The sequence below is a fragment of the Eschrichtius robustus genome, chromosome 14, assembly GCF_028021215.1.
Source record: "Eschrichtius robustus isolate mEscRob2 chromosome 14, mEscRob2.pri, whole genome shotgun sequence".
NCBI lineage: Eukaryota > Metazoa > Chordata > Mammalia > Artiodactyla > Eschrichtiidae > Eschrichtius > Eschrichtius robustus.
The window spans coordinates 52,624,253-52,651,114 of NC_090837.1; the positions used below are offsets into that span (position 1 = coordinate 52,624,253).

A 26,862-nucleotide genomic window follows, 5' to 3' on the forward strand; every position below is an offset into this window, starting at 1 on the left:
GCTTCCAGTGGGCCAGCCCTAGGCCCCAGAGGCACGGCTGGCCAGATTCCATGAACCACAGACCACCACCGAAAAGGTTTTTTTTTTTTTAAACTGTGCTTTATTTAGGGCTAAGCTGGAGAAAGCGTCATCCAATAGTTACAGAAGGTTACAAGGAGTTTTAGGGAGTTGAGTGTGAAAAGAGCAGTTGTACTGAACTGCAGCTGTTTTGTTTTTTTCGTTTTTTTTTTTTTTTTTACAACATCTGGACATCCTAAAAGGAGGAGCCAAGAAAAAGAAAAAGAAAATTTTAAAAATAATAATTACCCAACAAAATAGAAAGAAAGGAAAGGCAGAAGGCCTGAGAGGAACCAGATAGATGTTCTTCTAAAGCAAAAAAGAAAAAAACATGGTAGGTCCGAGGGCCCCCCAGCCTCCAGATGAACAGGACATCAGTGAGGAGGGCATCAAGGTGGAAAGCCAAAGCAAGTCTTCCCAACGGTGCAAATAAATTATAATAAATATGTTATACTTTAAAATATATGTGTTCTTAAATAATTCAGTGTTTTTTTCTGATTCTGAGTTTTTTTAAGCAATGTCTTTTTTAACTGCTCTAAAGTCATTTACCAAAGATAAATATCGTGCTTTCATTAAATAGTTTTCCTTGTTTTTTTCTCTATCATTACAATTAAAAGTCCTACAAAATATGCAAATTTATTTACAGAAAAACAGAGCCGGCATCATTTAAACATCCCTGTTTTTCAAAATTCCTTGTAAACAGTTTCAGAAATTCTTCAAAGATTGTTTTTTTTTTTTTTTTTTCTCTCTCTTGTTTAAGGTTTTTGTGTGTGTGTGTGTTGTTTAGTTGTTTTAAGATGAAAGTTCCCAGGTCTCCCTTGCCCGGAAAGTCTCTGGAGCAAGCATGGAAGGCGAGTGAAGCAGAGGTGTCGAGGGCTTGCGGAGAGCGGGCGAGCGCGCGCAGCTCCCGGAGCAAAGCGAGGCGAGGGCGGTGGCGGTGGCGGCGGCGGTGGCGGCGGCGGCGGCGGCGGCGGCGGCGGCGGCGGCGGCGGGCCTTCCTGCCAGAGGCGCGGCCTCCACCGGAGGTGGGCAGCCAGGGGCCCACAGGTCTGCGCGGGTCCGGCCTGGCCCTCGGGGTCAACGGCGTCCAACAGCACTCGCGGGGAGAAGGGATTGATGCTCAGTCTAAACTCTACAAAAGTACAGTCCTACAACATCTGGGATTTTAGCAGTAATGCTAACTTCTATAGGTTTTTTTTTTTTTTTTTTTTTTTGCTTTCCTCTAATTTTTCTTCTATTATATAGGTATTTTAAACTTCTCCTTTTTAAAATTCTGTACAACTATTATGATTTTAAGAGGGGGAAGAGTTAGAAGCATTTACAGACTTTTCACAACAATTATCTTGCCTCGTCAGTCCCTTTTTTTCCCCTCCTTTTCTCACACTTCACGGTTAATGAGTTTTCATATTTTGTTACTTTCCCCGAATATCCACCAATTTGTTCATCTTAACAGCTCCATCCAGACATATAATACAGAAAACCATATGAAAGTGTCATAGACTTGAATGACAGTAATCAAAGCGCCTCTCAAAGTATCAAAGAACTATTATCTTGCTATTTTAAAAGCATTGAAGCATTATTTTTCTTTTTTTTGTTTTTTGTGTGTTTTTTTGTTTTTTTTTTTTTAATTACATTTTTCATAGAATCGCTCTAAGCTGTTTCAAGAACAGCCATGAGGCAGGAAGGAGGTTCTCCTCCGTTCCCCCTCTATTTGACCTAGAGCTACACATCTGCAATAAAAAGTTTGGTCCTTTGGTCCCTAAATAGCTAAAGGAATGACAGATAGAGATGATCAGTGGCGGCCTCCCAGCCGCCCCCCTGGGGACCAGGCCCCACCAGACACACCGCTTGCCCCAGCCTGCCTCAGGCGCCCATGGGCTGGAAAAGCCCCAGGGATCGGGAAGCAGCGGCCCTTCCCAGTTCCCAGCCCTGCAGCCTCCCCACCTTGTCGCAAGTTATTTTGTTTTAAAGTTGCCTTTTTTTTTTCTCGTTTTTCTTCATCTTCTTCTTCTTTATGTCATATATATTTTTCCCCCAAACACGTGCCCTCTGAACTCCATAGACGCTATACTTTCCTTGAAGAAATGTGACAGTCACAGAGAGTGTCTGGAGTCTTCAGCTTGATTGATATTGGCTGATATGTCAAAGGTGTCATCCAACAGTTCTCATTTATAAATATATATAGAGAGAGGTTTGTTTTTTAATGTAGCCCGTTCAGCATCCTGCCCTAAAATGAAGAAAATCAGGGCTGATTAAGCCAAGAGAGGAAACACAAAATGCATCCAAACACCAAAAGGAACCTGCCTCGGGGGTTAGGGCGGGAGCTCTGGGGGACAGCGGGAGAGGGGGAAGAGACCAGTATGAGAATTAGTCATGATCATGATACATTAAAAAAGAAATCGACTCTTCTATTCAGAGTAAGAAACCACTGGGAGGTCTAGTGGTGATGGTTGTAGCTGAGGTTTGGTTGCTGGGAGAGGGTTTTTGATTTGGGTTCCTTTAGAGTTCTGGATTGGGGGACGGCTAGATCTAATGGAAGAATTTGGGACTGTGGGATATGAATTCATCATTAAACTGATCTCTAAGGGATCTAGCCCAGATACAATATGTATACAGAAGCCTAGCAAACAAGATAGCAAAAATCTAGCAGCCCAGCCCACTCCCCCCCAAGATCCGTGACATGCATTTTGCAGAATTCTTGCCCAGTTTCCAAGCCAACCACCTCTTTCCCAAGGTCACTATTTGCGAGGCTATGTATATATATGTATATCTGGATATATGTGTAGAATATATTCACCTGCACATATGTGGATATACATGGATATGTGTGTATGTATATGCATAGATACACACATACACACACACACACACACATAATATTTTTCTCATACATGCCAGGGAATTTAGAGGAAATTCAGCACTTCGAGGAAGTGGATGGGGAGAACCTAAAAGAAGTTAGAACGGATTTAATCATCAAAGTTAAATTAACTCAGACAATTCTTGATTTTGTTTTGAATGGTGGCTTTTTGGTGTTTTGTTTTGCATTTCAAGGAAAAAAAATCATGATCCGACTAGAATCAGAAGGAAAATGCTTAATCATTGTGAATTAACAAATGAGACTCGTCTCCATTCTAGCAAGCAGCTTCCACTTATACATGGGGGTGACTGGTTACATTAAGAGAGTTAGAACTGCAAAGCCCCCAGTTGAGGGGACAACGTCATGCGTATATCAATCCATGCTGGCAGGTTTTTCACACTGTTGATTCAACAAACAGCAAACCGTACACAGCAATCTAAACAATTACAACACCAAATAAAATAATAATAAAATTAAAAAACACTTGTCAAGGACCCTTTTTCAGTTGTAAACAAAAAGGTGCATTTTGCTTTTGTCAGTACTGTTTTTTCCAAACCAACCAAAAAGCCCTCCCAACTCCCAGGCCCCCACCTCCCTCCCCACATTTAATTTAGCAGAAGTGGCTACAATACAAACCTTACAATTGCTACCGGGCTCTCTCTCAGAGGCCCCGGGCTTTGAACTCTAGTTTTTTGGTTTAGAATTTTTTTTTTTATTATTCTGTTACTGTAGAGATTTTGTTTTTGTTTTTTTCTTTTTGTTTTTCCTTTTGAAGTGAGATTTAAAATAGCCTAACTGGAAAAAGACCAGACCCAGGAAAGTGTCAATTGAAAAAGGCCCCCAAATTTCTAGAAAAAAATAAAATCACAATATTTTCAAGTGCAAGTAAATCAACCACGCATAGATACTTTTAAGATGTTTTCCTCATTTTTAAGATAAAAAAATAATGGTTTGCACAGTTAAATGATCCCATATCCGATAATTCGGGAATTCATCTTTATTTTTACTATTTTTTTGTTCTTTTGTTTTTTTTCTCTATGTGACATCTAGAGAAGCATAAAAAACGCTGAACAAGAAAAACCAAACAACAGAAAGTAAAACCACTGCAAGCACCAAGAACGAAACGAAAATGAGCACAGCAAAAAAGATTGTGGCAGCACAAAAGTCAAGAAAATGCACGTGTGATCATGACTGGCCAATCATCAACTGATACAACATCCAAGAAAAACGCTCCAATCACAGCACCTCCACGAAACTTGACGGCAATTGTCATGCAACCGATTCTTAGCCTTGTTACATGACGCCATCATGTCACACTGTGAACTTTGAGTTGATTTGAACTTACGGATGGGGGACTGTTTTCTCCACTCTCATGTGATTACGTGAACTTTATTCCTAGCTCAGCGCGAGACTGTGGTGGATTTGACTGGCCCTGGTTGGGTTGTTGGAATTTGATTGAATGACAAAAGAAGAAAAGATTTATATATATATTTATATATGTAGAGAGAGAGAGAAAGAGAGAGAGGACAAGAGAGTGTGGGCAAGGGGGGAGGAGGAGGAGGGGCGGGTTGGGTCGGGGAGTGTGGAGGGTGGGACAGGGAGAGTCGGGTTGAGGGTGAAGAAGGGCAAGGAAGAAGTTAAAACAAAATTAAAAGGAAAAATATTTATACAGCACCAGACCACAGCATCAATCTAAAAGCTCTAATGAGAGAACAGCAGTCAAATCATAAGAGAACTGAAAAAAACTCAAAGGATGGAGGAAGCTGGCAGACAAACAACATGGGCACGTCAACACACACACACTCACGCACACACACACGCACACACGGTTGTTTGTGCAGACACGTGATACACCGTGAACAGTAGCAGAACCTCACACAGGGCCACTAAGGGCATCCATCATGCGCTGGGAAGAGGAGGGAGGGTGTAGGCAGTTTGGTGAGGGGGCCAGAAAAAAATAAAACAGCCCCTCAAACCACCTTGGCCGGCAAGCAGATCAGGGAGCACGCTCCCTGCCTCTGACCACCCTTGATTCTTTCTCTCTCCCCCAGGTGCCGAGCTCTCCTCGCCTCCCCGGCCCTCTGTGGCTTCAGCCTGTGGACCAGCAGGGGGAGCCTGACAGGGTGGCCCCGATTTGCCGGTGGGTCAGAGGCTGATTAAGGCGACTGCTGTAGCCATGGGGTCCATCCACGAAACACCCTGCTGCCCAGTACAGTCAACGCAGACAGCAACTCAGCCCTCCCGCCCTGTCCCGTCCCGCCGTGGCCGCCATCCCCAGAGAAGGGCATCTCCACTAAAAGAGCACCCACTGCATGAGGTCGTGAGCCTCTCCCCGTCCACTCTGCCTCAACCCTCTTTCCTCAGAACCTTCAGAAAATGAACACCTGTAGTTCTGAGATTTAGAGTAAATCACATCAACGCTCTCAGAATTCTACAGACACATCCTGGCACAACTGATTTTATTTCATGATCGCCTTACTCTCTCTGCTTTGCTCTCAAGGTGGCCCACGTGGCCAAAGCAAGGCTGCTTCCTGGCACGTGAAGCCTTTAGACGGCTCTGCAGCTCTGACCCAGGAAATGGACACGTGGAAGACTGGGGTGCCCTGCAGGGCTGGTCATATGCCAACAGGAGACTCCACTGGAGAGGGGCAGGCTATGGCCCTGTTTCCCCAGTCTCTGCTGCTGTCACTTGTGCCCTGCTGCCCTCCCCCACTCCACCTCCCCCTTCTCCATTCCTTCATACCCTATACCCCTCCACATACAGCTTTCTAGACTGACCCATCTCACAAGCCCCGACCTGCCTTCTTCACTGATGGCGCCCTAACTGGTGGAGGCTGAGCTCCCTTCTCTGTCAAGCATTATCCAATTATTCCGTTTTGAGTTGTCTTGAGCACGCTTCACCATTTGGGGTCCTCTGCCCCCACCCAGGGCGCTGGGGGCCCCCAGCCCTACGCCCTCCTCACGGTTACCCCTGAGCTCACTTCCCAGTCCCTGCTCCCCTGCAGCACCCGGGTCTGTGCACCAGGCTTGCAGAGTCTGCAGGGGTTTCCGATGCACCGGGCTTCTACACGCAGCGGCTTCCACTCTCAGCTTTGTGTTTTCCTTCAGGGAGTGTGGAAGGGAAGCCTGAGATCATGACATGTCACTGTGGATAAGATGCAAAACAGCTGAGAGGTGACTATTTTAAGCCTGAACCCCGCCTCCAGCTCTGCCTTCTCAGAAGAGCCCCCCGCCCCTCTTCCTCCACAGAGCCCTGCCCTGCCTGCCCGTCCTGCTCTTCCCACAGCAGATCTCCCTCACCAAGACCAGGGCCCACCAAGGCCCACCTGCATCTCCAGCCCCTCCAGAAAGAAAGCCCTTAGACCCACCACCCAGGAGAGCCAACTGGCGGGCCCTTGGGGTGGGAGAAGAGGCCTAAGAACTGAGGAGGGGGGAATTCCCCAGCGGCCCAGTGGTTAGGACTGTGCCCTCACTGCTGAGGGCCCGGGTTCAATCCCTGGCGGGGGAACTAAGATCCCGAAAGCCTCACGGCGTGGAGGGCAGTGCCGTCAGGTGTCAGCCATGGGAACCCAGGGACACCTGCACCCAGTCCTGGGACGCCCACTCCTCCCCACCCTACTGTGCTCCTTTGCCGGCTGCCAGCTTTCCTCCAGCCACCCTTCAGTGTCTGGCACTGCCCAGTGCTGGGGATTCAAGCCTGAATATCACACAGCCCCTCCCCAAATCTCCATCTAGGGAACCTTCTCGTACACACTCATCTCTCACACACACTTGGCCCCCAGCACACAAACACTCTCTTAAACTCGCTCAGCCGCTAAGGAGGCTCCCTGGGGTCCTACCCATGCACTGCTGACCACTTTCTTCATTAGGGAGCAGTGACCCCTGCCTGGCCACCCTCTGGAAGAGCCTCTCCGAACACAGCCCTAGAGGTGGCAGCAGAGTCACTGACCGGCGCAGGGGAGCTTGAATCAGGACTGGGAAGCCCCACCTCATGACCTGGGTGAGGAAATTATGGTCAAGCTGAGCCAATTCAGATGCCAGGTCCTAAACACAGCTGGCCTCTAGCCAGAGAAGGCCCAGGCCCAAAGCCACAGCCCAGCACTGGGCAGGTCTGACCCGAAGCACCCGTGCCTGCAAAGCTCAGAGCAGACGCTGTGCAGAAGCACACTCAGAACCAAAGCCCAGGGGCCAGAAGAAACGGGGCTCCCAGGGAGTCAGACACGCCACTCAGAGGGCTCTCCCTCCAAAAAGCCGGATGCCTGCGCGCCCACCCTCAGCTTGGGCCCAGAGGTGGAACAAGGGACTTGGGTGTCTGCCTGGACCTGGCCACGTTCGTGTTTGTGCCCACTTTCCCTGCCTTTGTTTCCTTCCTCTTAGTTTCCCCGTAAAGATTTCTGGGAGAAACTCCCATCTTAGCGCAAGATGGGGGGCAGGGGCAGCAATGAAGCCAGGAACCCACACTCCCATCCATCAGGGTGCGCAGACCCCACCCTACCCAGGCCTCATTTTATGGAACCAAAGCCCAACCACACGCCCCCTCCCCACGGCTGCCCTGCCAGGGGCCCTCTCCTTCCCCAGAACCCCCTCACTCCAATTCTGACCTGGCCACCTATTTGCCTTCTGTCTTTACCACTGGCCCTGAGACCACCCTCCCCGTGCCTCTTCACACCTAACTATGGCCCCTCCCGCCCTTCTGAGCAACTAGGACTCATCATCTGTAAACATCCTTTGCTGGCCTCTAAAATCATGCAGTTTTTAAGTTGCTTTTGCGTGCTGTTTCCTCCCTCCCTTACTGGCAGCAGCCACCGCCCACTACACTCCCCAAGCCTGGCCCTATGGCACCTGCCTTCTGTTACAGCCTCTAACAGTCTTGGGTTGGGAACCTGAATGCACCGTTTGTTAAAATCCTGTGAATGGAGCTGAAAGGTCAACTTTACTGTAGGAGCTACGCGAGCTCACAGTTTTTTAGAAGACTGCCTAGTGCAGGGCTAGTCAGATGGCTGACCCCAGAGAAATGAGATGTCCTGATGTGTCCCCTCTGATATTCAGGACACTCTGGGGTAGGAGGGGTGGGGTGAAGATAGCAGAGTGGGGTTTATCTTTCTCCTTACTTGAAGGGGTTAAGAGCTCAGCCTCTGGAAGTAACCACCCCCCCCTTCAAATCATGACTCTACTGCTCAGTAGCTGATTAGCAAGTGACTTAATCTGTCTGTGTTCCATCTATAAAATGGGAATAATAACACTACCTACCTTATAGGCAGCTACAAGTATACAGTTATGTCTTAGAGTTGTCACCTACAAGAACTGTCTCTTGCGTGGTAAGCGCAGTGTGAAAGTCTGTGGTTCTCATCTTTCTGGCCTTTGTATTCCCTGGTGGAAGAATCACTCTGCTTTTTTAGCCACTCCTCTCAAGCCCCCACCCCAATCATGACTGCTAACTGGTTCTACCCTGAGGGCCACTCCTTACCTTCTGTCCCAAACCACAAGTCTGCCGTCCTCACCCCTTCATCTGGGAATTTCTCTGACCTAGATGTTCTCTCCTTTCTTGGGGTTTTAGGTGCATCAAGGTCTAGGAGGCTAAGACAGGCTGTTTTGGGGGGAGCCACAAAACACACCCACAGGGGCCCCTCAGAATCTCAGGGCATGACACTGGAGCATGCCACCTCCTTAAAAGTCCTCTGATGGCTCCAATGCCTGGGTTTCATCACTGAAGAAATGGAAGCCCAAGAGGGGAAGCACCTTGACCCAGGTCATGCCTTAGTGGCAGAGCTAAGCGTGTTTAAGAAAAAGTGCTCCATGTCACGAAAGGGCTGCTTTCACTGCACCGTCCCTCCCCTCCTATGGAAATGCACCCATTGGCTGGCTGCCACCGTGTCTGTGCGAGCACAGAGCTGGAAGCTCCACGCGGGCAGCACGGTGACCATGCCTCTCGGCATCCCGGGCACTGAGCCAGCATCTGGCACAGGAAAGTGCCCACGCTCTGAATGAACATGTGCGTGTGCATTTCACACAGACCAAAGACGGACAGGGGCCGGAACTGAGGAAGCACGAGAGGTGGACGCTGCTCGCTTCGCGGCGAGTAGAGCCTCAAGCACCCTCTTCGAGAGAAGGTGAGTGTGGCTGCTCCTGGGTGGATGAAGGGGGTCCTGCTGGCAGCGGTGGGATTTGAGAGGAGACTGGGAAGCTGGAAACCTCCCTCTCAAACTCCAGACTGACCCTCCACTCGGATGTGTAACTGTCACGTGCCTCACCCTTCTCCCAACCCCTCTCCATCTCAGACCACGACAACTCTACTCTTCCAGTTACTCGGGCCAAAAGCCAAGCGTCATCCTTGACGCCTCTTTCTCTCACATCCCCTCTAATTCCTTACAAACAGCACCAACTCCCTCACACCACATCGACTGCTGTCGCCCTGGACTGAGCGGTCCCGGCGCTAGACCTCTGCTTTGGGCCCTACGACTATCAACACGGCAGCCAGCGAGCCTCCTGAAATGCAAGTTAATCACCTCACTCTTTTGTGCAGAGCTCTCCAATGGCTCCCCCGCAGCCCCGCATTTCCGAGGAGAGGCCAAAGTCCATGCAATGGCTTGTGGGTCCTACACGAGGTGGCCCTCCTCACCTCTGGGATCTCCTTTTCCACTACACCCCACCGTGCTCGCTCTCCTCCAGTCAACGTGGCCTCCTGCTGGTCCTTGAACACACCACATTGCCCACACCTTGGAGCCTGTACACTGGCTGTTCCCTCGGCGTGAGGACCAAGGGAACAGCCAAACCCTGGCGTGGCTCCCTGCCGCCCCTTCTTCAAACCTTTGCTCAAATGTCACTTCCTCAGCAAGGCCTACCCTGACTACCTGATTTAACTGTAACCAACAATTCTGACACACTATATAATTTACTCTTTGATCCTATGTCCTTGTTTGTTGTCTGCCTCCCCTGCTAAGGACAAGGATTCTGATTAGTCTTACTCATGCTGAGTACCTAACAGTACCTGGCACACTGTACTGCTGAAGCAGTGGAGGCCTGGGCAGCCTGGCCCTGAACTGTGAACGAGCTGGGACGGCAGGAGCGCACCTCACTGGGAGAAACCAGGCTGGGGGTGGACTTTTGATGGCCAGGCACATCTCCTCCCTCCCCCCTTCCCCAGGAAGCTGCTTCACCCAGGGGAGCACGTGGCCTGGAAGAGGAGTGGCCGACTGTGCCTTCGGCTGTAAGGCAGGACCCAGACAGAGAAGGGAAAGGTGACACCTGCCCACTCATCATGGCCTCTGTAAAGAGGGCGGGGTAAGTGGCCCCAGTCCCATACCATCACCCTCCTCAGCTTCTGTCCCATCCTGTTTTGTTTTTTGGTAAAGTTCCCTTTGAAAAGTCCTGTCCCTCCTCTCCAGACTGAGCTGCGGGGAACTGAAGGGGTGAAGGGGTCAAGTGTCTAAAAGCCACCAGCCCTTCAGGCAAGAGAGCTGGGGAGGGGAGAGCCAGGGAGTCTGGGAGAAGGTCCCAGCACAGGCCTACAGCTCCCCACAGGGGCTACTCCTCCCCCAAACTCTCCCAGCCCTGAGCTTGCCATCTGCTCACCCCTGGGTTTTCTGGCAAACGAAATTGCCGGTGTAGACCTTCTCAGACCGGTTCCCTCACTCCTGCTCCTCTTGGCTCTGCGGCAGGGGGATGGTCATACCCATTTCTGACGGGGTGACCACAGCTCTGCGCCTGCCCCCTAAGCACCGGGCAAGGAGCAGGTCGAGCCGGGCGCAGCGGGTCCAAGGCACAGCGAGGCTCCGTCCGGCCCACAGAGGCCAGGGGAGGCGGCGGGTCCGTCCGGTATCAACCTCCCCAACCCCCCGTCCCCGCGCCCCGGCCGACCCCGGTTACCTGTGCGAGTCCTGGTCTCCCCCGGGGGACGCTCCCGCCTGCACTCAGTACGGGCGATTGGCGTCTTTGGGCCGCTTCAGCTGCACCTTGAGCCTCTTCATGCCGATCTGGAAGCCGTTCATGGCCTGGATGGCGGTCTGCGCGCTGGCCGGGTTGTCGAAGCTCACGAAGCCTGGCGAGACACGAGGGACGAGGGCCTGGGTTTCCACGGGGCCGCCCCGGCCGGGAGGGGGCGGGTGCGGAGAAGGTCCGTGGGGGCCGAGGATGGGGCGGGGCGGGGCGGGCGGCGGTGTCTCCCCGCTCCCGCCGCGCCTCCGGGAGGGGGCGGGGCTCAAGGCTCCTCCCCCTCGGGGCCCCGCCCCCGTCCCGGCCTAGTGCCCCCCACAGCCCGCGTGCTTGCGGCCCCTGCCGCGGCGGGCGCTGCCGAGGCTCCCGGCTCCCCGACCCGCGCGGCCCCGGGCCGGGCCGCCCCCGCTCCACCTCGGCTCTGGGCGGCGCCGCTGTCCCGCGCGCCCTCTCCCCCAGGCGGGGCGCCCGCGGCGCGGCGGGGCTCGGAGAGGCGCCCGCCCCCCACCCGCGCCGGCCCCGGCACCTCAGCCCCTGCCTGCGGTGGGAGAGGGCGGACACACCTGCGGGTGGAGGAGTTTATTGGACACTGTCCTCCCTGACAGGAGGGGGCCTGGCAGCGGGAGGGCACGGGGTGCCGGCCTAGGGAGAGAGAGGAGTGCGAGGGGAGGGAGGGGAGGCGCCACGGAGCGAACTTCGCCGCCGCCGATTCCGGCCGCCCCCCTCGCGAGCGCCGCCCGGCCGCGGGGCAGGGCAGAGGCAGGGTCCCCGCCGCCCCTCCTCCCGCTCCGTCCCTGCCGAGGCTGCCCCCAGCCAGGCTCCCGGTGGCCACCGGGGCCAGTCCACACCGGCTCACATTAACCAGCCACCTCGCTTCCAGGGGCCGTCTGCACCATCCTTTTATTTAGTAAAACTCCACCCTGGGAGCAGGGGCTCTTGCCCCGGACTAAGCAGGCGCCCACTGACGTGTCCCCTGTGAATCCCTCGTAACACTAATAATGGTATAACAATAATAGTACAAATTGACCCTATTAGCGAAAGTTAGCTGAGCGCCTTCTCCGTTTACTACAGACTGGAAACGTGCTTTTCACGTGTTCACTCCTCCCAACATCCCAGGACAGGATATAGAACCATCCATGGCTCCCAGTCACCTTCTGAAACAAGCAGTTCCCAGGTGGGAATGGATTAGGTTCCCAAAGCTGATTTAGAAGTCACCTTTTGGAACTTCGAATGCATCTCCTTATAGACTACACTACATCAGCATTTCCCAAAAATGGCCCTAAAAGGTGCTCCCTGAGAAAGGGCCTTCGGTGGTCAAGCAAGTTTACAGCCAGGCCCCTCTGGGACAGTTCATGGCACATTAACAAATAAAAACATCCCTCTCCCACCCCAACTTCTCTCTTCTTTATGGCTTTGTTTAACCTAGTATTTCCTGGAATTTATTTGACTTTAGAGGCCTTTTCTCCTGTAAAACGGACTTAGATCCTGCAAAATATATGAAACTAAGCTTGGCGAAGTTCCCAGGCCATTCTGCAAATGCGCTTCACTTGGGGTGCTCGTCTCCAAATGGCCATTAGATATATAAGGGAGAGGTGTACAGACTCCGTTGAAGTAGAAAGCTGCTTTCTTGGTTAATCGTCTGTGGTACCTTGGGCCTGCCTGTGACCCCTCCCTTACTCGCCCCGTGTGGTGGCCCTTTTACCTCCGCCCCAGACACTGCCTCCACAGGCCTCTTTTCTCTTTCTCCTTCCTGCATTTGTGTGCATTTTCTCTTGAGGCCATGCATCATCAAAGATGGGGAGGGGTGTGTGTACATGCATGCGAGTGTACTCAAGAGTGGCAGCATGTGAGCTCGAATGAGACTGGTCAGAGATGGGCCCAGGGCAACATAACCAGCATCTATGTATTATGTATTAATCTATGTGCGAAAACACATAGGAAAGATTTCTGATTATCCGTAGTTGGAAAGCAATGTGAGTCATCTTTCCACCTCCCCCTCTCATGCCCTCCTGGCCCATCCCTTCCCCACCAACTTCTCTGATGACTAAATCAGAGCAGTTTTCAAATGTGTGAATGGTGCATCTGTTATACTGCTCTCCCCCAGACTAAAGAGGGTGGGCAAACTAAAAGCCTCTCTTCCTCCTGGGACAAGATAGCCGAACTGTGGGTGACAGTTCCCCCCCACAAAAGAACAAATATGAGCAAAGTGGGGAAGAGATGGGAGAAAGATAAAATCGGCTGGAGATGCTGTCTAGGGTGGAGGCATAAAGGGAGAGAGAGGGTCCTGGAGGAGGGAAGAAGCCCAGCCTTCAGGTTGAGTTTCTGGAAGCCTGGGGGTTGGGAAGGATTCCGGGCTCAAGGAACTTTTCTTCCTGAACTAGTTTTGTTAACTGGCTAGCAGTCAGGGCAAGGAGCGTCTCCCCTGCTGGCCCCCCCTCGGCAAGGCTCTAGGCACCATCTCCCATGTTCACGGTTTCCAGGGCTGTGTCCCTTCTCCCAGAGCCCCCTGCCCCATTCCTCCCACTCCCAAGAAGGTTCCTGCCTTCCAGACCGTGGGAGGCTGTGCAGGTAGGATGCCCTCCTGGTGGCCCTCCAGCCCGTCTTCCAATGCAGAAACCATCTGTGCTGCACACATGGTCACGACGGCCTCTGAAAGATTCTGTTTATGCTTATAAAGAGCAAGCGGGGCCTTTAAGGAGTTCACTTTAACAGAGGACCACGTGTGCAGAAAAACGGCCCTTCCTTTGGGGAATAAAGGGGACCCTAGCACCTCCTGAGGGTCCACTCTGGCCAGGTCCCTCACATGGACCATCTCATGTGACCTTCACAGCATCGCTGAGAGCTGACTGCTGAAATCCCCATTCCACAAATAAGGACACTGAGGCCCAGAGAGTAAACTTGCCCATGAGTGCGTGCTGGGGACAGCTGCACAGGCTCGGCAGCCAGAGCGAGGGAGGGAACCCAAGAGGTTGAAGGAGGAGCCACTGGGCCCGCCAGCTTGGTGGGAGCCTGTCCTCTCTCAAGGCCAGTGGATGTTCAGCGCTAGACGTTTGTCCAGGAAGAGAGGAAAGAGCCAGAGTAGAGGTAGGTGGGGGTGGACTCCCAGAAGCAGCCGGGCCAAAGTCTTTGCTGGAGAACTTGAACGAGCTAATGGCAAGGGTAGTCCGGGGCTGACTGCAGGGAGTCAGACGCGCTCCAGCCCGGGGGCCCAGCATGTTCTGGGCTCTTCACAGTTTTCTTCTGATTTATGGAACATCTGAGGCTTACTTAGAGAGCAAAAGCAGCTCATCTCCAGTTTGTCGTTTTTACATACATAATGTAATTCGTCAGAAGAAACAGCAAACAGTGGAGGGGTGCAAACTGGTCTTTTCCTTTTGCCTTGTTTTCCCATCCCCCAGAGAAATGAGCTGCTGGGGCAACTCTGTGCCACTGAAATGCCACAGATTTTCAGTGGCAGCTGCCAGAGGGGAAAGGACAATGTGCAAAGATCTTGACTGCCTTGGGGAACATGCTTTCCACCCTGAAGCCCTTCGGGTCCTGGAAAGCTGGTCTCCAAACTGGAATCTCCTTAACATGTGCTTCCTGGTGCTTCTGCATTTTTGTACCTTCTCCCCTTCCCCACTCCCAAGGGGGGGCACCCAGGTTCCCTGGCCAAAGCAGGATCCTATTCTGTCCTCACAGCCCCAGAATCTGGGGGTCAACCTGGAGATTCTGAGCTTCTGGCTGACTCAGCTCTGGGGACTGGACTCCTCAATCCTTGGGGAATCATGAGTGCGTCTGGCCCCAGAAAGAAGCTCCCATGGAGGCAGAAGAGGTGGGAGAGGGGCTAAGGAGGAGAGGAGTGGAGAGGTGTGGGGATGAGGTGGGTTCCCAGGAGGTTGGAAGCAAACTGAAACTCAGGATGCCCAGTTGAGTTGGAATTTCAGATAAACAATGAATTACTTTTTTAGTATAAGTATATCCCCAATATTGCATGGGACATATTACACGTAATATTTGGAATATACATACGCTAAAAATGTATCCATTGTTTATCCAAAATTCTGATTTAACCAGGCATCCTGTGTTTTATATGACAACCATACTCCTAGATCCTCCCAAGTCCTCTGTCTCCTATCTAACACCCTGCCCAGGAGAATTTACCAGAAGTATCTTCATCCTGTTACTCCCACCGTCTTCCACTACCTACCACACCACATGAAGCACCTTCACCTGAATGGTTGAAACCCTCCCCAGCACAGGCCCGCCCTCACAGCTGGTCTCCCCTGAACCCTCCTTTCTCCCCAAAGCCTCCTGCTTCCTCATTCACTGACCTTTGACTCTTCTTATCCCAGCCCCCATGCCCCCATCCATTCTATTCCCGCTGCCTGGAATTTCCTCCCCTTCCTTTTTGTCTATTTGCATCCACCTGCCTTTCTCCTTCCTCCATTACTTGGTGCCTCGCAGATTTCACTGCTGTTGAATAGATGTGATTTTCATCTAAGCTCAGACCTGAGGCTTCCCGAGGGCAGGAACCAGTTTCCTCTTCCTGATTCCTCAACAATTTGGCTCTGGTGGCCTGAGGGGGTGGGTAGGGGGAGGAGGGTTCAATGGATGGCAAGAGGGGAGCAAAGAGCAGGGTAGACAGAGAAGGGGGGCAGGGGCAGGACAGAGAGATGGACAGAGGAGGCCAAGGGGCCGGCAGGGTAGGGGCCTCGGCTGGGCGGACCTCCCACCCCAAGGATCATGCTTGGCTTTTACCCCGGGGCCACTGTGACCTTGAGAGGAGAGGGGCGCTGGGAGAATGGGTGTTGCCAGGCTCTGCTCCCTGCCCTTCCACCCCTGCCCAAGGTGGGTCCCTTCCCCTTCTCAGTCGTTGGGAATGGAACTTTTTGCCTGGGAGGAGAGACTATCTCTTGGACCAGGACAGGAGGTAGGGGGGCTGGATGGGGCGGGGGGGTGGGCAGAGAAAGCCAAGAAACGAAAAGAACAGAAGAGAGAAGAGGGGTGAGAGGTGGAGGCTGGAGGCCGGGCACAGGGAGCACTTGGGGGTGGGGGCCGATGTGAAGGAGCAGGTTAAACGCAGTCGGACACCGGTAAATTGGTGCAAGCACCACCCTGTCCTAGGTGAAGTTGGTTTGTTATCTTTACCCACCAAAGCATTTACTTTGGTTAGTCGCCCGATCCACAAACACTTTCGAGGAGATGACATTACCGAAAGGGAGGAACATCTGCATCAGCTCAGCGTCCCCAAACTCCTGGGGCAGATGGTAGATGAACAGGTTACAGCCCTCGGGCCCTGCGGTGAGGGGGGGGGGGGCGGGGGAGGAGGGATGGCGGGGTGGGGGAAGAGAGAGACAGAGGAGAGGTGAGCGAGTTAGGCAGCGGCAGCAGGGAGGGGTGGGGGTGAGGTTAGGAGGGGGAGTCTCATTCAAGATCCAAAAGTGGCCACGGAAAAGGGGGCGCTGCTGAGCCCCGGGTCTGAACTCTGGTCTCCGCTCTGCCCTTGGCAAGTCACTGAACCTCTCTGCGCCTCAGTGACCGTTTCTGCAAAATGGATCCATAACAGGGTGCCTTGCAACTCTAGGGCTCCAGGGGTGGAGTCAACCAGTGAATGGGGTGAACGTGCCAAGGCCTGATCAGTCATGGAGGGGAGATGCTGAGAAGAGGCAGGGGTAGGGAGACCTGCCGGGCCCCTGCTCAGGGGACGTCGGAGGGAACTGCCCTGGGGCAGCCGTGCCTGTGGTGCTGGGGTCTCTGGAAGCCTCACTTCAGCCCCTACAGGCAGGACTCTGGGGCCTGGAATCCCCATCCTCCTCGTGGACAGCAGCCACTGCTTTCCATCTGGTCCCCAACGGCCCTACCCTCTGCTGCCCCGAACCTTAAAGTCAGCCCTGATCTTGGAGGTGGAAACCAAGGTTGATCCCACCTCCTCCAGCAAGCTGGGTGAGCAGAAGGGGCTTCACTGCAAGGATCCGTGATGGGATACCCACAAGCCAGGGTACCACGAGCCTTATGGTATAAAAGGCTTCCCGTTTCATTACAGCAGTAACAGCCCTGCCACTTCTGTAGCATGAATTACATGCCAGGCTGCTCTACACACTTTACTTGAATGTTAATTCACTTAATCCTTACAGCAGCCCTGAGGCTGTTGTCATTCCCACTTCACAGAAGAGAAAACTGAGGCCAGAGAAGTTAAGTCACCTGCCAAGTCACATAGCTAGTAGGCAATGGAGCCAGGATATGAACCCAGACCCAGGCTGTCTGCCTCCATAGTCTGTGCCCTCCTCTCTCTCTACCTACCTATCATTCATCTCAGTGCCCCAGAAACCCTGAACCCCGCTGAGGTCTTTGGATTTCTGAAATTTGCAGATAGCTAAAGACTCACATGTTTCTTTTTAAATGACCAAAATGCTCAATTTTAACTCTTTGAATGGGAAATCTCTCCAAGCTCCTACGTTTTTTTCCTGCCATCTAAAATAGAGTATGCCACAGATAACCTTTTAAAGTGTGGACATTTCAATGTTTGTTTCCAGCCTATGGAGGACATGCAGAGGAAACAGCTGCACTTGCTAAGAGTTGGATAAGAACGAGGTTCTGATCACAGGCTGGTAGAAACTAGGCAGGAGCTTAAAAGTGAAGACTGTAAGGCACCGACGTGGGCTGCCGTGTGGCTTTCACAGCCAGCACCCTGGTTCTCTGGGACGCGTGAGGCTGCCAGATAACCTGGTTCTGAAGCAAATCATCAGCTCTGGAATCTCTCCGCCCTTTTCTACCTCTCCTCTCCCCTCCTGCTCTCCTAACTTCCTTCCTCCATCTATCTGCACCCCCTTGAGGTTCACAGCTGACAGCTAAGAGTCCTCTGACCACCAAAGCCTCCCTCTGAACCAATGACCTCCTCGGCCCTGGTCCCTGCCCTGCACCATCTGCCCATCCCCGGCCTCCGGCTTCCCCTCCCTGGACTGCTGGCTCTGCCAGCTGACGGCGCTTTCAGAACCGGCGCAAGCGAGCTCCTTCACCCACTGCCAGGGGTCCCAGGGCCGGACTCCCCAAGCTCTGGTGGCCCTGCCCCCACCCCCTCCCCTCCAACCGTGGCACGTTCTCACTGGTTCACACTCTGTGAATGTGTCCCTTGATGGTCCCCAGCTAGATGTGAGTCCCCTTGCAGCAGGAACCAGCCTGAAGGCCTCATCTAATCCACACCTCCTCCAGAGTCCCACCCAGATCCTCCCCACACCCTCTCCCTTCCTGGGGTTCCCTGAGTCCATAGCCCATATTCTGCAGTCTGAGGCTCTTTCTCGGGTAGGTCTGGGAAGCTTTCTCTCCAGCCAGAAGGGGGTGCTCTCTAGGGGCAGGGGCATTTGCCTTCCCCCGTCCTCCTACTCCCCTCCCCCAGCACGTGCCTCCCTTCCTCCTCCCATCCCAACTCTTCCAGACTTCCCCCACCCCTCCAACCTAGGCTGACACCCACCTTGAACTTGGGGCCCTCCCTACAAGTTCAAGTTCTGCAAGCTGCTTTGTGTGGATGTTATTTCTGTTCTCCTTAAAGAGACAAGGAGCCTTCGAGGGTACAGCCTCTGGGCTCAGTCCCATCAGCATTGTGTGTGGCTGAGCCCCACAGGGACGGCTCTCCCAGCCCCCTGCCCCTCACCCCGCAACAGTGAGCCTACACACTGTCTTACTCGGGCAACCCCGGAACCCTAATTCCCAGATTATATATAGAGCATCCAGATGGCATAACCGCAGGACTTTGGAGATCAATCTGGTCCAACCCAGCCTTCTGACAAATGGTGAAACGGAGCTCCAGAGACAGAAAGTGACTGCCCTGGACCACACTGCAGCCCCTGGCACAGTAACCTGGGCTTGTCTGTGGGCAGACAGCCTCAGGGTCTTCAGGCATCTGTTTTCAGGCTCAGCTCAAAGACAAGGGAGCTGGAAGGAGGGTCCTGCCCAGCAACCAGTGTGTCCTGGTATTTCAATGGCATGACACAAGGGGAGGTGACCACGGTGGAAAGAGGTTAACTACTGGCATGGCTGGAGGAGCACAGCCTTCTTGTTCATGCCTCATGCAATACTGGACATGGCTTTGGTCTGGCTCCAGCCCACTCTCAGCCTGTCTCCACCCCATTTCCAGGCTCACCTCAGACTCTGCAGCACCCATGCCTTTGCTCCTGCTGTTCTGCCTGCCTCAAATGCCCGTCTCCCCATCTCTACATGCTGGAGGGGAGTCCTCATCCTTCAGGACCCCAAAGATTTCCCCGAAGACCCCACTTCCAGCACCATGAGCTCGCCCTTATATGCAGCGTGTTTCTGTAGGCATCTAGGTTCACATCTCACTGCTCCCCTCCCCATGCCCTGCTCCCGCAGCGCACCCAAGTCAGGGAGGATGGGGACAACAGTGGGAGATCCTCCTGCCCGATGGGAGGCTGGAGTGGGGACTGGCCACACAGGGTCTGCTCTAGGGAGCAGGGCATGGGGGTGGGGGGAGCTGAAGCTGCTCGGAGATGGAGAGAAGGTATGTGAAAGAGTTCAGAGCTAGACTCATGGGTTGGTACAAAGTATGAGGTAGGGGGTGGGGCAGGGAGCAGATGGGGGGACAGTGTTTAAGGCCAGTGGTAGCTGACCTGCAGCTGTGTGTGTGTGTGTGTGTGTGTGTGTGTGTGTGTGTGTGTGTGTAGCAGCGTTTAGAGACCTCTGAGCCACAGGCCAGAGTGATACAGGGCACTGACTACGAGGTGAGGGCAGGTCAGCCTGAAGCCAGTGGGGTGACAAAAGCAGTAAGGGCCATTGGGCACAGCTCTCTGCTCTGGGCCTGGGACAGGCAATGCTGGACTCTTGGACCCACCGCTTGTGGCCCTGACCCGACTGATGTGGTGCTGGAAGGCATCAGTGGAGGGAGGAGGGCGGGGGCAGGGCAGGCTCCAGGGCCACAGCCCAGTGAGGAGACCATCTGGCAGAGGCAAGCTGATGGGCCATCGTCCACCCCCACTTCACCAGTGGGCCCAGGCGTGACTCGGAGCTGCAGCATGGCTGCAGGAGTGAGCAGGGGGCCTCACCGTGCACCCTCTGGGTTCCTGCAGGTTCATCCTCATGGGCCCAGGGAGGTGATGACACAGGTTTCAGGAGCTGCCCGGTGCATGTGAACTAAGATAATGCCCCACGTACAACTTTGGAAAGGGTGACAAACTGGTGAGGGGAGGGCTGTGTGCATGGTGGGAAACCCGCAGGCGATTGGTGGAGTTTGGAAGGCAGACTTGAGCTAGTCTGACCCTCATACCCCTCTAGGGAACGGTCATCACTGTCCTCATTTTACAGGTGAGGACACCAGGCTGAGAGAGGAGGGGCTGAGCTGGGAGTCAGACCCAGAAGGGTTTGCTTCAAAGACCAGCCTTTCAACCATCCAGGCTCTGGGGCCTGTTCGGGGCCTGTCTGACCACCGGGCTTTGGACCAGCAGACCCCGGGGTGCTTTCCAGGACTAGCCCACATCCCACAGCTCTGGGAGAGTCTGCCGCAGGGGCTACGAGCCAGCGATATGGAAACCACTGGAACCCTCTGGCCACGTGGGCTGCATGGGCAGGTGTGGTGGCCTCACTGGCAGGCTGACCCTTTTCGTGGGGTGGAGAGACAGGACCCCATCAAACTGAGCTCTGTGAGCACCCCTGCATCCCCGAGAGTGGGTTTGTTATCCGGCTCCTGTGGGGCTCCGGACTCTGGAATGGGAGGACTCAGATTCTTTACGAGGTTCCAGCCTCCCGAGGCCCATTGGCCTTGCTGCCCTGTTCACACCAGGGCCTCCAGATGTGGCTTTCCAGGATCCCCTTCTTTCACTAGGCCTACACTGGGGGACCCCATCCCCTCACCTGCCCATGGAGTCCTGCCCTGGGAGTTCCAGCTGACTCTCCTTCTCACCTGGAAAGTACAACCTCTGTCCCTGATGAACTGGCATCCCCACTCCCACCCACCACCCCAGCCATGACCATTCATATTTCTCCCCTTCCTTGCCACTGGACAAATGCTGCCCATCGAGGGAGGGGAGATTCTTGGACCCTGCCTCCTCCGGGACCCCACCTTCCTGACCTCCCTTCACCTGGGTTTACAGAGCTGCCCGTGACAGTGCACCTCCGCGCTTGGATTGGAGAGCGCTGCCTCTCACCGTCCCGCAGCTCCTCTCACCCTCAACACAATGCAGATGTGGTCACCTAGCCAACGGAACACCACTGCCAAAGGCCCAGGCGAGCAGCCTCTTTGGGGAGAGAAGGGGGGAAGAGGCGTAGGAGCCCCGCTGGCAGACTCACCTTCTCTCTGTTGCTGGGGGATCATTGGAGGTGGCTGAGGAAAGGCCTGGCTTATCTGACCATAGGCAGCAGGGTAGGCGGCTGCTGGAGGGCCAAAGAGAAGAGGCAAGAGCAAGAGACGGTGACAGTGACACAGAGAGAGACAGGGTGAGAGGCAGGAAGAAAGAGAGAAATTTCAGTGTTGAGCAGTAAAAGCAGACCAGCGAAAAAATGCATTTTTAAGATAAAGCCAGTTTTCAGCAGTAATGAAGGAGAAGCAGCAAAGGGAAGACTAGAAGATGTGTATGTGCGCTGGTGTGTGTGTGTGTGCACACGCACGCTGGTGTGTGCGTGGGGGAGGCGAGTTTAATCTGCGATGGACAACCCACGTGTGGATAATCCACAATGATGGATAATCAAAAACATCAGAATGCCCTGGAGGGGATCGCCCCACACCACCTGGAACCCACAGGGTTTCCCCCTTCTCTGAGCCACGACTGACTCTGGCCACATACCCTCAGTCTCGCGCAGATGGCGCCTGTGTGGGAGAAGGGAGCCACCCTAGGCGTGAGCCTGGCCTCTGGGATCCTGCCAGTGCGTGGTTCCCCAGGGGCAGAGGACTGAGTTGAACAAATCTGATGCTTTCTATATTCAACTGGAAAGGGTCACAGGTGGGACAGGAGTGGCTAGCCCCCTCCTCAGCCTGGCCTGGCTCCCAAAGGGGCTCAGGGGGGCTCAGCAGGTGAAGGAGAGAGCTTCCCCTGGACTCCAGATGTGAGAAGCCCGCTTTATCCAGGTCCCCATGGTGCCTGGAAGCTCCATCACCCTCAGGGGAGACATTGCTGGCTCCTAAACACAGCAAGGAGGGACCCGGACCAGGCCAGACAGCAGGACACTGGCTGGGTGGGGATGACTGGGGGGGGTGGGGGTGGGGGTGTGGGTGTGTGTGTGTGTGTGTGTGTGTGTGTGTGTGTGTGTGTGTTTGCGCGTGCTGCGAGAAGCATGGCTGACAGCTGGCCTTGGGCTTCCTACAGTAGCTCATCACCTTCCCATTCAGTGACCCAAGGCCATCTGCTGGCCTCTCCTGTTTTCTACCTCTGGCTGCCTGTCCTCCCTTGTTCCCTGTCCTCCTTGCTCGGGCCCCACTCCTGTTGCCTGTGTATGGCTCGGGGGCGGATGGAAACTGCTTCCTTTCCCTGAAACCCAGGCATCTGTGCTTTCTGAGCCAGTGACACCTAGCTCCGGCCTCACCCCAGTGCTGCTGGGAGGCTTGGTGCTCCTGGACAAGCCAGCCCTGGCAGCACCACGGGGGAGGGAAATCTGGCCTCAAAGATGAGTCACTGCACAGCAAGGTTAAAGCTTAGCCTGGCTCACCAACTCATCACATGTTCAGACCACCCACCACTGCCGTGTTGGGTTAGGGTTAAGTAAGCTCTGCCTGAAGGCCAAGGGGCACCTGCAGAGAGGGAGGGAGCCCGGCGGGGGTGGGGGTGGGGTCTCCGTCAGTATAACACTCCCTCCTTCTACCACAGCTCCTGGCCAGTCCTGCCCTGCTCCCCCCTCCCTCACAGTGCTAGGCCCAGGCCTGGCTGGGTAGGGGGCACCGATGCCCAGGCACGGGGAGGTGCATACAGCCGGGGGACCACCGTGGGGACGCGTGGATACTAACGACCTGCATACTGCTGCACTCCGGCGTAGGCCTGCTGCAGGGGGTCCGCGGCGGTGGGGCTCTGCGCTGCAGGGGAGCCAAGGGGGCAGAGGTCAGCGAAGCCTACCCAAACCAGCTCCTCTCCCACCACACCCCTGGACACGATGCTGCAGCTGCACTGCCTTCCCAGCCACTGTGGTCTCTGTCCTGGGGCAGGGCATCCGAGGCAGGAACCCTGAATGGGGGTTCCTCTTTCCTCAGCCTGGGGCCCTTAGTAGGGTGGAAAGCTGTTTACCCTGGCTGGGGGATGCAGGCTGCCGCTGGCTTGGGTCGGGGGTGAGAGGGGTGGTTCATGCAGAAGGCTGGGAAGGGCAGGGAAGGAGACTCCACAGAAGGGCTTGACCATGCTGGGCTTGGTGGGGAGACACCTGAGGGACCTGGCCCTGGAGAAGGGCTGTGGGAAAGTGGGCAAGGGCGCTAGAGGCTATCAGGAGGGTGGTTTCCTCCTCACTTATCCCCAGCAGGACTCAGGGGCAGAGCCCAGCTAGGCAAAAGAAAGGGCATGGAGGCCTCATCCTGCCATTCTTCCTGGGCCACCCATGCCTACTCAAATAGAGGGACCCCCCTCCCAAATTCTTAGGGAGTTTGCACGAGGCACAGAGGTCTTTCATTCCTGGGCATGCCCTTAGTAGAACTGACCACACAACTAGATCTGCCCCACGGTGCCCACAGACACCAAAGGACAAGAAGACCAAGGACCTTCTAACATCTGATCTCAGGACTGGGACATCCACTGCCCAGTGCGCGGGGGCCCTTGGGCTGATACTTTGGCAAGCAACCCAGAGAAGCTGGACTTCCTGGTTCACTTCTGTTGCCTTTGTTGTGTCTGCAGATGTGGTGGGCAAAAGCCTGGCTGCAGCATGGACCAATGGTGGGCACTGCCTTTGGTGACCAAGGGCAGTGATGACTGAAGTGGGTGTGGGCTGGCCTTGGGGGCCCAGGGAGATGGGTGGGGACAGATCCAGCCTCAGTATATTTGAGGCAAGCTGGAGAACACAGGGAGGCAGAAAGGAAACCATCCAGGCTTATCTGCCTGGTGACCCAGGCCAGCAAAGCTAAATGGCAGTGCCAGGCTTTGGGGCCTGCAGACCAGGAAGAATTCCCAAATTTCCCTTCTGAGCTCTCTTCCCTGAACCTCTCAGTAACATTACACTAGAACAATAGCTCCTGGGTCTCTGGGGGGCAAGGGAAAGTCCTGGGGCAGAGGTCCTTAGAGATAATGTGGATGGTAGCAGGTGAGCTGGGCCCAGGAGGGCACTGCCCAGAGTGGGGAGCTGAAGATGGGTAAGGATGCAGGCTCCTTCCCGCCTGGGGTTGTCCAGGACAAAACCCTATCCCTCTATTTCCGTCACGGTGGACACTGGAGCTCCCAGTGGTGAGGGAGTAGTGGTGGTGGTGTTTGGCAGGTGGCCTCCTCTCCCTCTGCCTGACTCTTCCACCAGCCCGAGCTCCCTGGAGGGAGAGCCACATCTTGCTTGTCCTCTTGGGCTACCCAGCTGCTCAACCACAGAATGTCTTTACGCCAATTAGAAAAAAGATGTCTCTTCTCTGGGCAGAGTTTTGGTGCCCTGTGCAAAATATAACCTGCACAACTTCTATGGCAGCTCCCCCAGCACAGTGCCAGGATCATAGCAAGTGCTCAGCAAATACCGTGACATAGGGAAGAAATAACCAGTCACTATCATTTGCGAGAGCCACCCCTTCAGGGGTGTTTTGTGGCAGTGAAAGCCACACTGTGTGCTTCCAGCATGATCCCGATGAGTAAAGGGGAAAGCAGAGATGCTACCTGGGGCTAGGAAGTGGAGAAAAGCATTTCTGAGACCCATCTCTACTTCTCTGCTTAATGACCTCATTAGTAACTGCCAAAGAATGAGCACTTTGAAGGATCTCGCTCATTACAGCAGCTCCAAACTCTGCATTTAAAAATGGTAAATTAATTTTTTTAATGTACTACTTTTTTTCTTCCCTTCCCTCCATCCCTCCTTACTGCTCTGGCAGGGGATTGTTTATGGGATGTGACAGATTGTTACAAATGGGGGGGAGAAACATTTCCAAATTCCACGAGGGAAATAGCTCACAGATGCTGGTAGGGGTGGGGAAGGAACAGGTTTGTCAAAATCCAGAGACCCAGATGGGCTTGTGGGCAGGCGAGGGAGGGGGTGGTGAAACCACCCAGATGTGCTGGGGACTGTATCTCCCAGCTCATGAGCCTGAGTGAGGAGGAGCCCACGAACCTGAGATAGGTGGGCTCTCTCCCACCTCCAGCTTGCCAAGCCCCTCCCAGCCTGGAGCCTTCACCATTAAACAACACTCCAGATCCCCCTCCAGGCCCTGTCGCTTCATTCTCTAGGCTTCTCTGGTCTCTTTGCTATGCACTGAGGGGTGAGTTGTGGGAAAAGCACTGAGATGGGATCAGGAACAACTCCAAGTTCAAAGTCAGGAAATTCTCCTCTATTTCTCTCTGGCATACTGAACTTGTACTCTGCTGCTGGTACAACTTTTATATTCTATGGATGCCTGGGCCTCACTCCAGACAGTGAAATCAGAATCTTTGGGATTCTGTGGTTTTACAAAGCCACACAGTAGATTCTGATGGGCAACCAGAGTGGGAAGCACTCCTTTGCCCCCCAAGGCTGACCTCCTCTGCCCTAGTTGGGCCAGCCTCCTTACCCACCCTGCCCCTGCCAGGACAGCCCCTCCATAGCAGTGTGCTCCTTGCTCATCCGTACTTAATGTCTGATCTGAGTGCCTCCTCAGGAAGCTCTGTTGGGCTTCCTCAGCCTACACAATGAGAGAACTCTCCCTTCATTTGAATCCTTAAGCATCTCAAATCAGAGAACACTCACTCTTGACCAAAGTCTACTCTGCCTTATTGCCTCATTATTCTGTTGATGCATATTGTGTTCCTGACTGGATTTTGACCTCCCAGGAGATAGGCCCATGTCCTGCCCTCCTTCTGGGCCACCCCCCTTTCATCTGTCATAGACTGGGCACTTACTAGTACTTATGGGGACTCTGTGACCTCATCACCTGCCCTCCAGGAAGAAGGACAGCATTCTCCTCATGGCTATTACACTGCCTCTTGCCAGTCTACTCTAGGGCTTTGGGCCCAGCTCCCCAGCTCCAGTCCTCAAGACCCAGGGAGGTGAGCTGCTTAAAGTCAACTGGGCACTCTTACCACAGGAGAACTGCTAAATTTTAGAGGAACAAAGTTAATTAGGAACAGGCCTCCTGGATCTTCTTGTGTGCCAGAATTCATGAAGGTAGGACCCAGGAACTGTCCAAAGCTCTGGTCCTCTGTCCAAAGTTCTGACCGCAGTTTCGTATGCACCAAGGGACCGAACTGCTACGTACTAGCCAGATTGCCAATCTATATAACTCCACTTCCTTCCCCAAAGAGGCTTTTCCTATTTAATACTAAATATGATTATTCTTTTAGCTTCTATCCCCTCACTTCTTTTGGGTCAAATTCACTCTCAAGTAATTTGCAGTTATTAGCCTCTCTCTAGATGAGTTGGACAACTCATCTATTCTCCTTTCCCCTGAGGGAGCCCCAGGAATGGAGTTTTTTCTCACCCATCAGACTGACAAACCCCCAGGGATCTGTCTTCTCTCCCATCAGGAGCTCCCTGAAGGAAGGCAGGAGGCTGGCTTTCCCTGATCACATTTGGGGTTCCACCAAGGAACAGAGGGCGGGGAGCTACACATTCCCTGTTATAACAGCAAGGGCACGGACAGAAGGGATGAGGAGTGTTGCATGGGGAAGGAAGAGCTACCAGATGTGCTTACCTGGGTAGGGGTGAATGCCATTGGCAAACACAGCTTCTGCAGAAGGTTGCCCATTGGCCTGTGGGGGGAGGCCAGTGAAGCCGTTCACCCCAATGGGGGACGGGATGCTAGGCACGGCTGGTGCAGTGATGCCCGGAGGGGTGCTGCCACCTGGTTCCAGAGGTGAAGATGGGTGGAGAAGGGGAGGCAAACAGAACAAAGGTGATGAAGGCCAACCCATGGAGCTCCACCCTGCTGGCTCCGAGGACCCGGGGATAGACTTGGA

The 26,862-nt window shown here is 54.0% G+C and overlaps 1 protein-coding gene across 14 annotated transcripts in view; it reads right to left on the reverse strand.

The window, feature by feature from the left end:
- Positions 1-1,026: 1,026 nt before the first annotated feature.
- CELF4 (CUGBP Elav-like family member 4) overlaps positions 1,027-26,862 on the reverse strand; it is a 298,375-nt gene continuing 272,539 nt past the window's right edge. For 5 of the 14 annotated variants that reach the window (XM_068563851.1, XM_068563853.1, XM_068563850.1 and 2 more), the window contains exons 8-14: positions 26,598-26,747; positions 22,770-22,835; positions 21,122-21,205; positions 16,041-16,124; positions 11,410-11,488; positions 10,781-10,952; positions 1,027-2,284 (exon numbers count right to left, since the gene is read on the reverse strand). In XM_068563851.1, the coding sequence (XP_068419952.1) occupies positions 2,258-2,284; positions 10,781-10,952; positions 11,410-11,488; positions 16,041-16,124; positions 21,122-21,205; positions 22,770-22,835; positions 26,598-26,747 (662 nt within the window). In that variant the 3' untranslated portion in view covers positions 1,027-2,257. Of the gene's footprint in view, positions 2,285-4,292; positions 4,347-10,780; positions 10,953-11,409; positions 11,489-16,040; positions 16,125-21,121; positions 21,206-22,769; positions 22,836-26,597; positions 26,748-26,862 lie in introns of those variants that run through there. The other 9 variants (XM_068563855.1, XM_068563852.1, XM_068563847.1 and 6 more) reach the window with 5 other exon arrangements.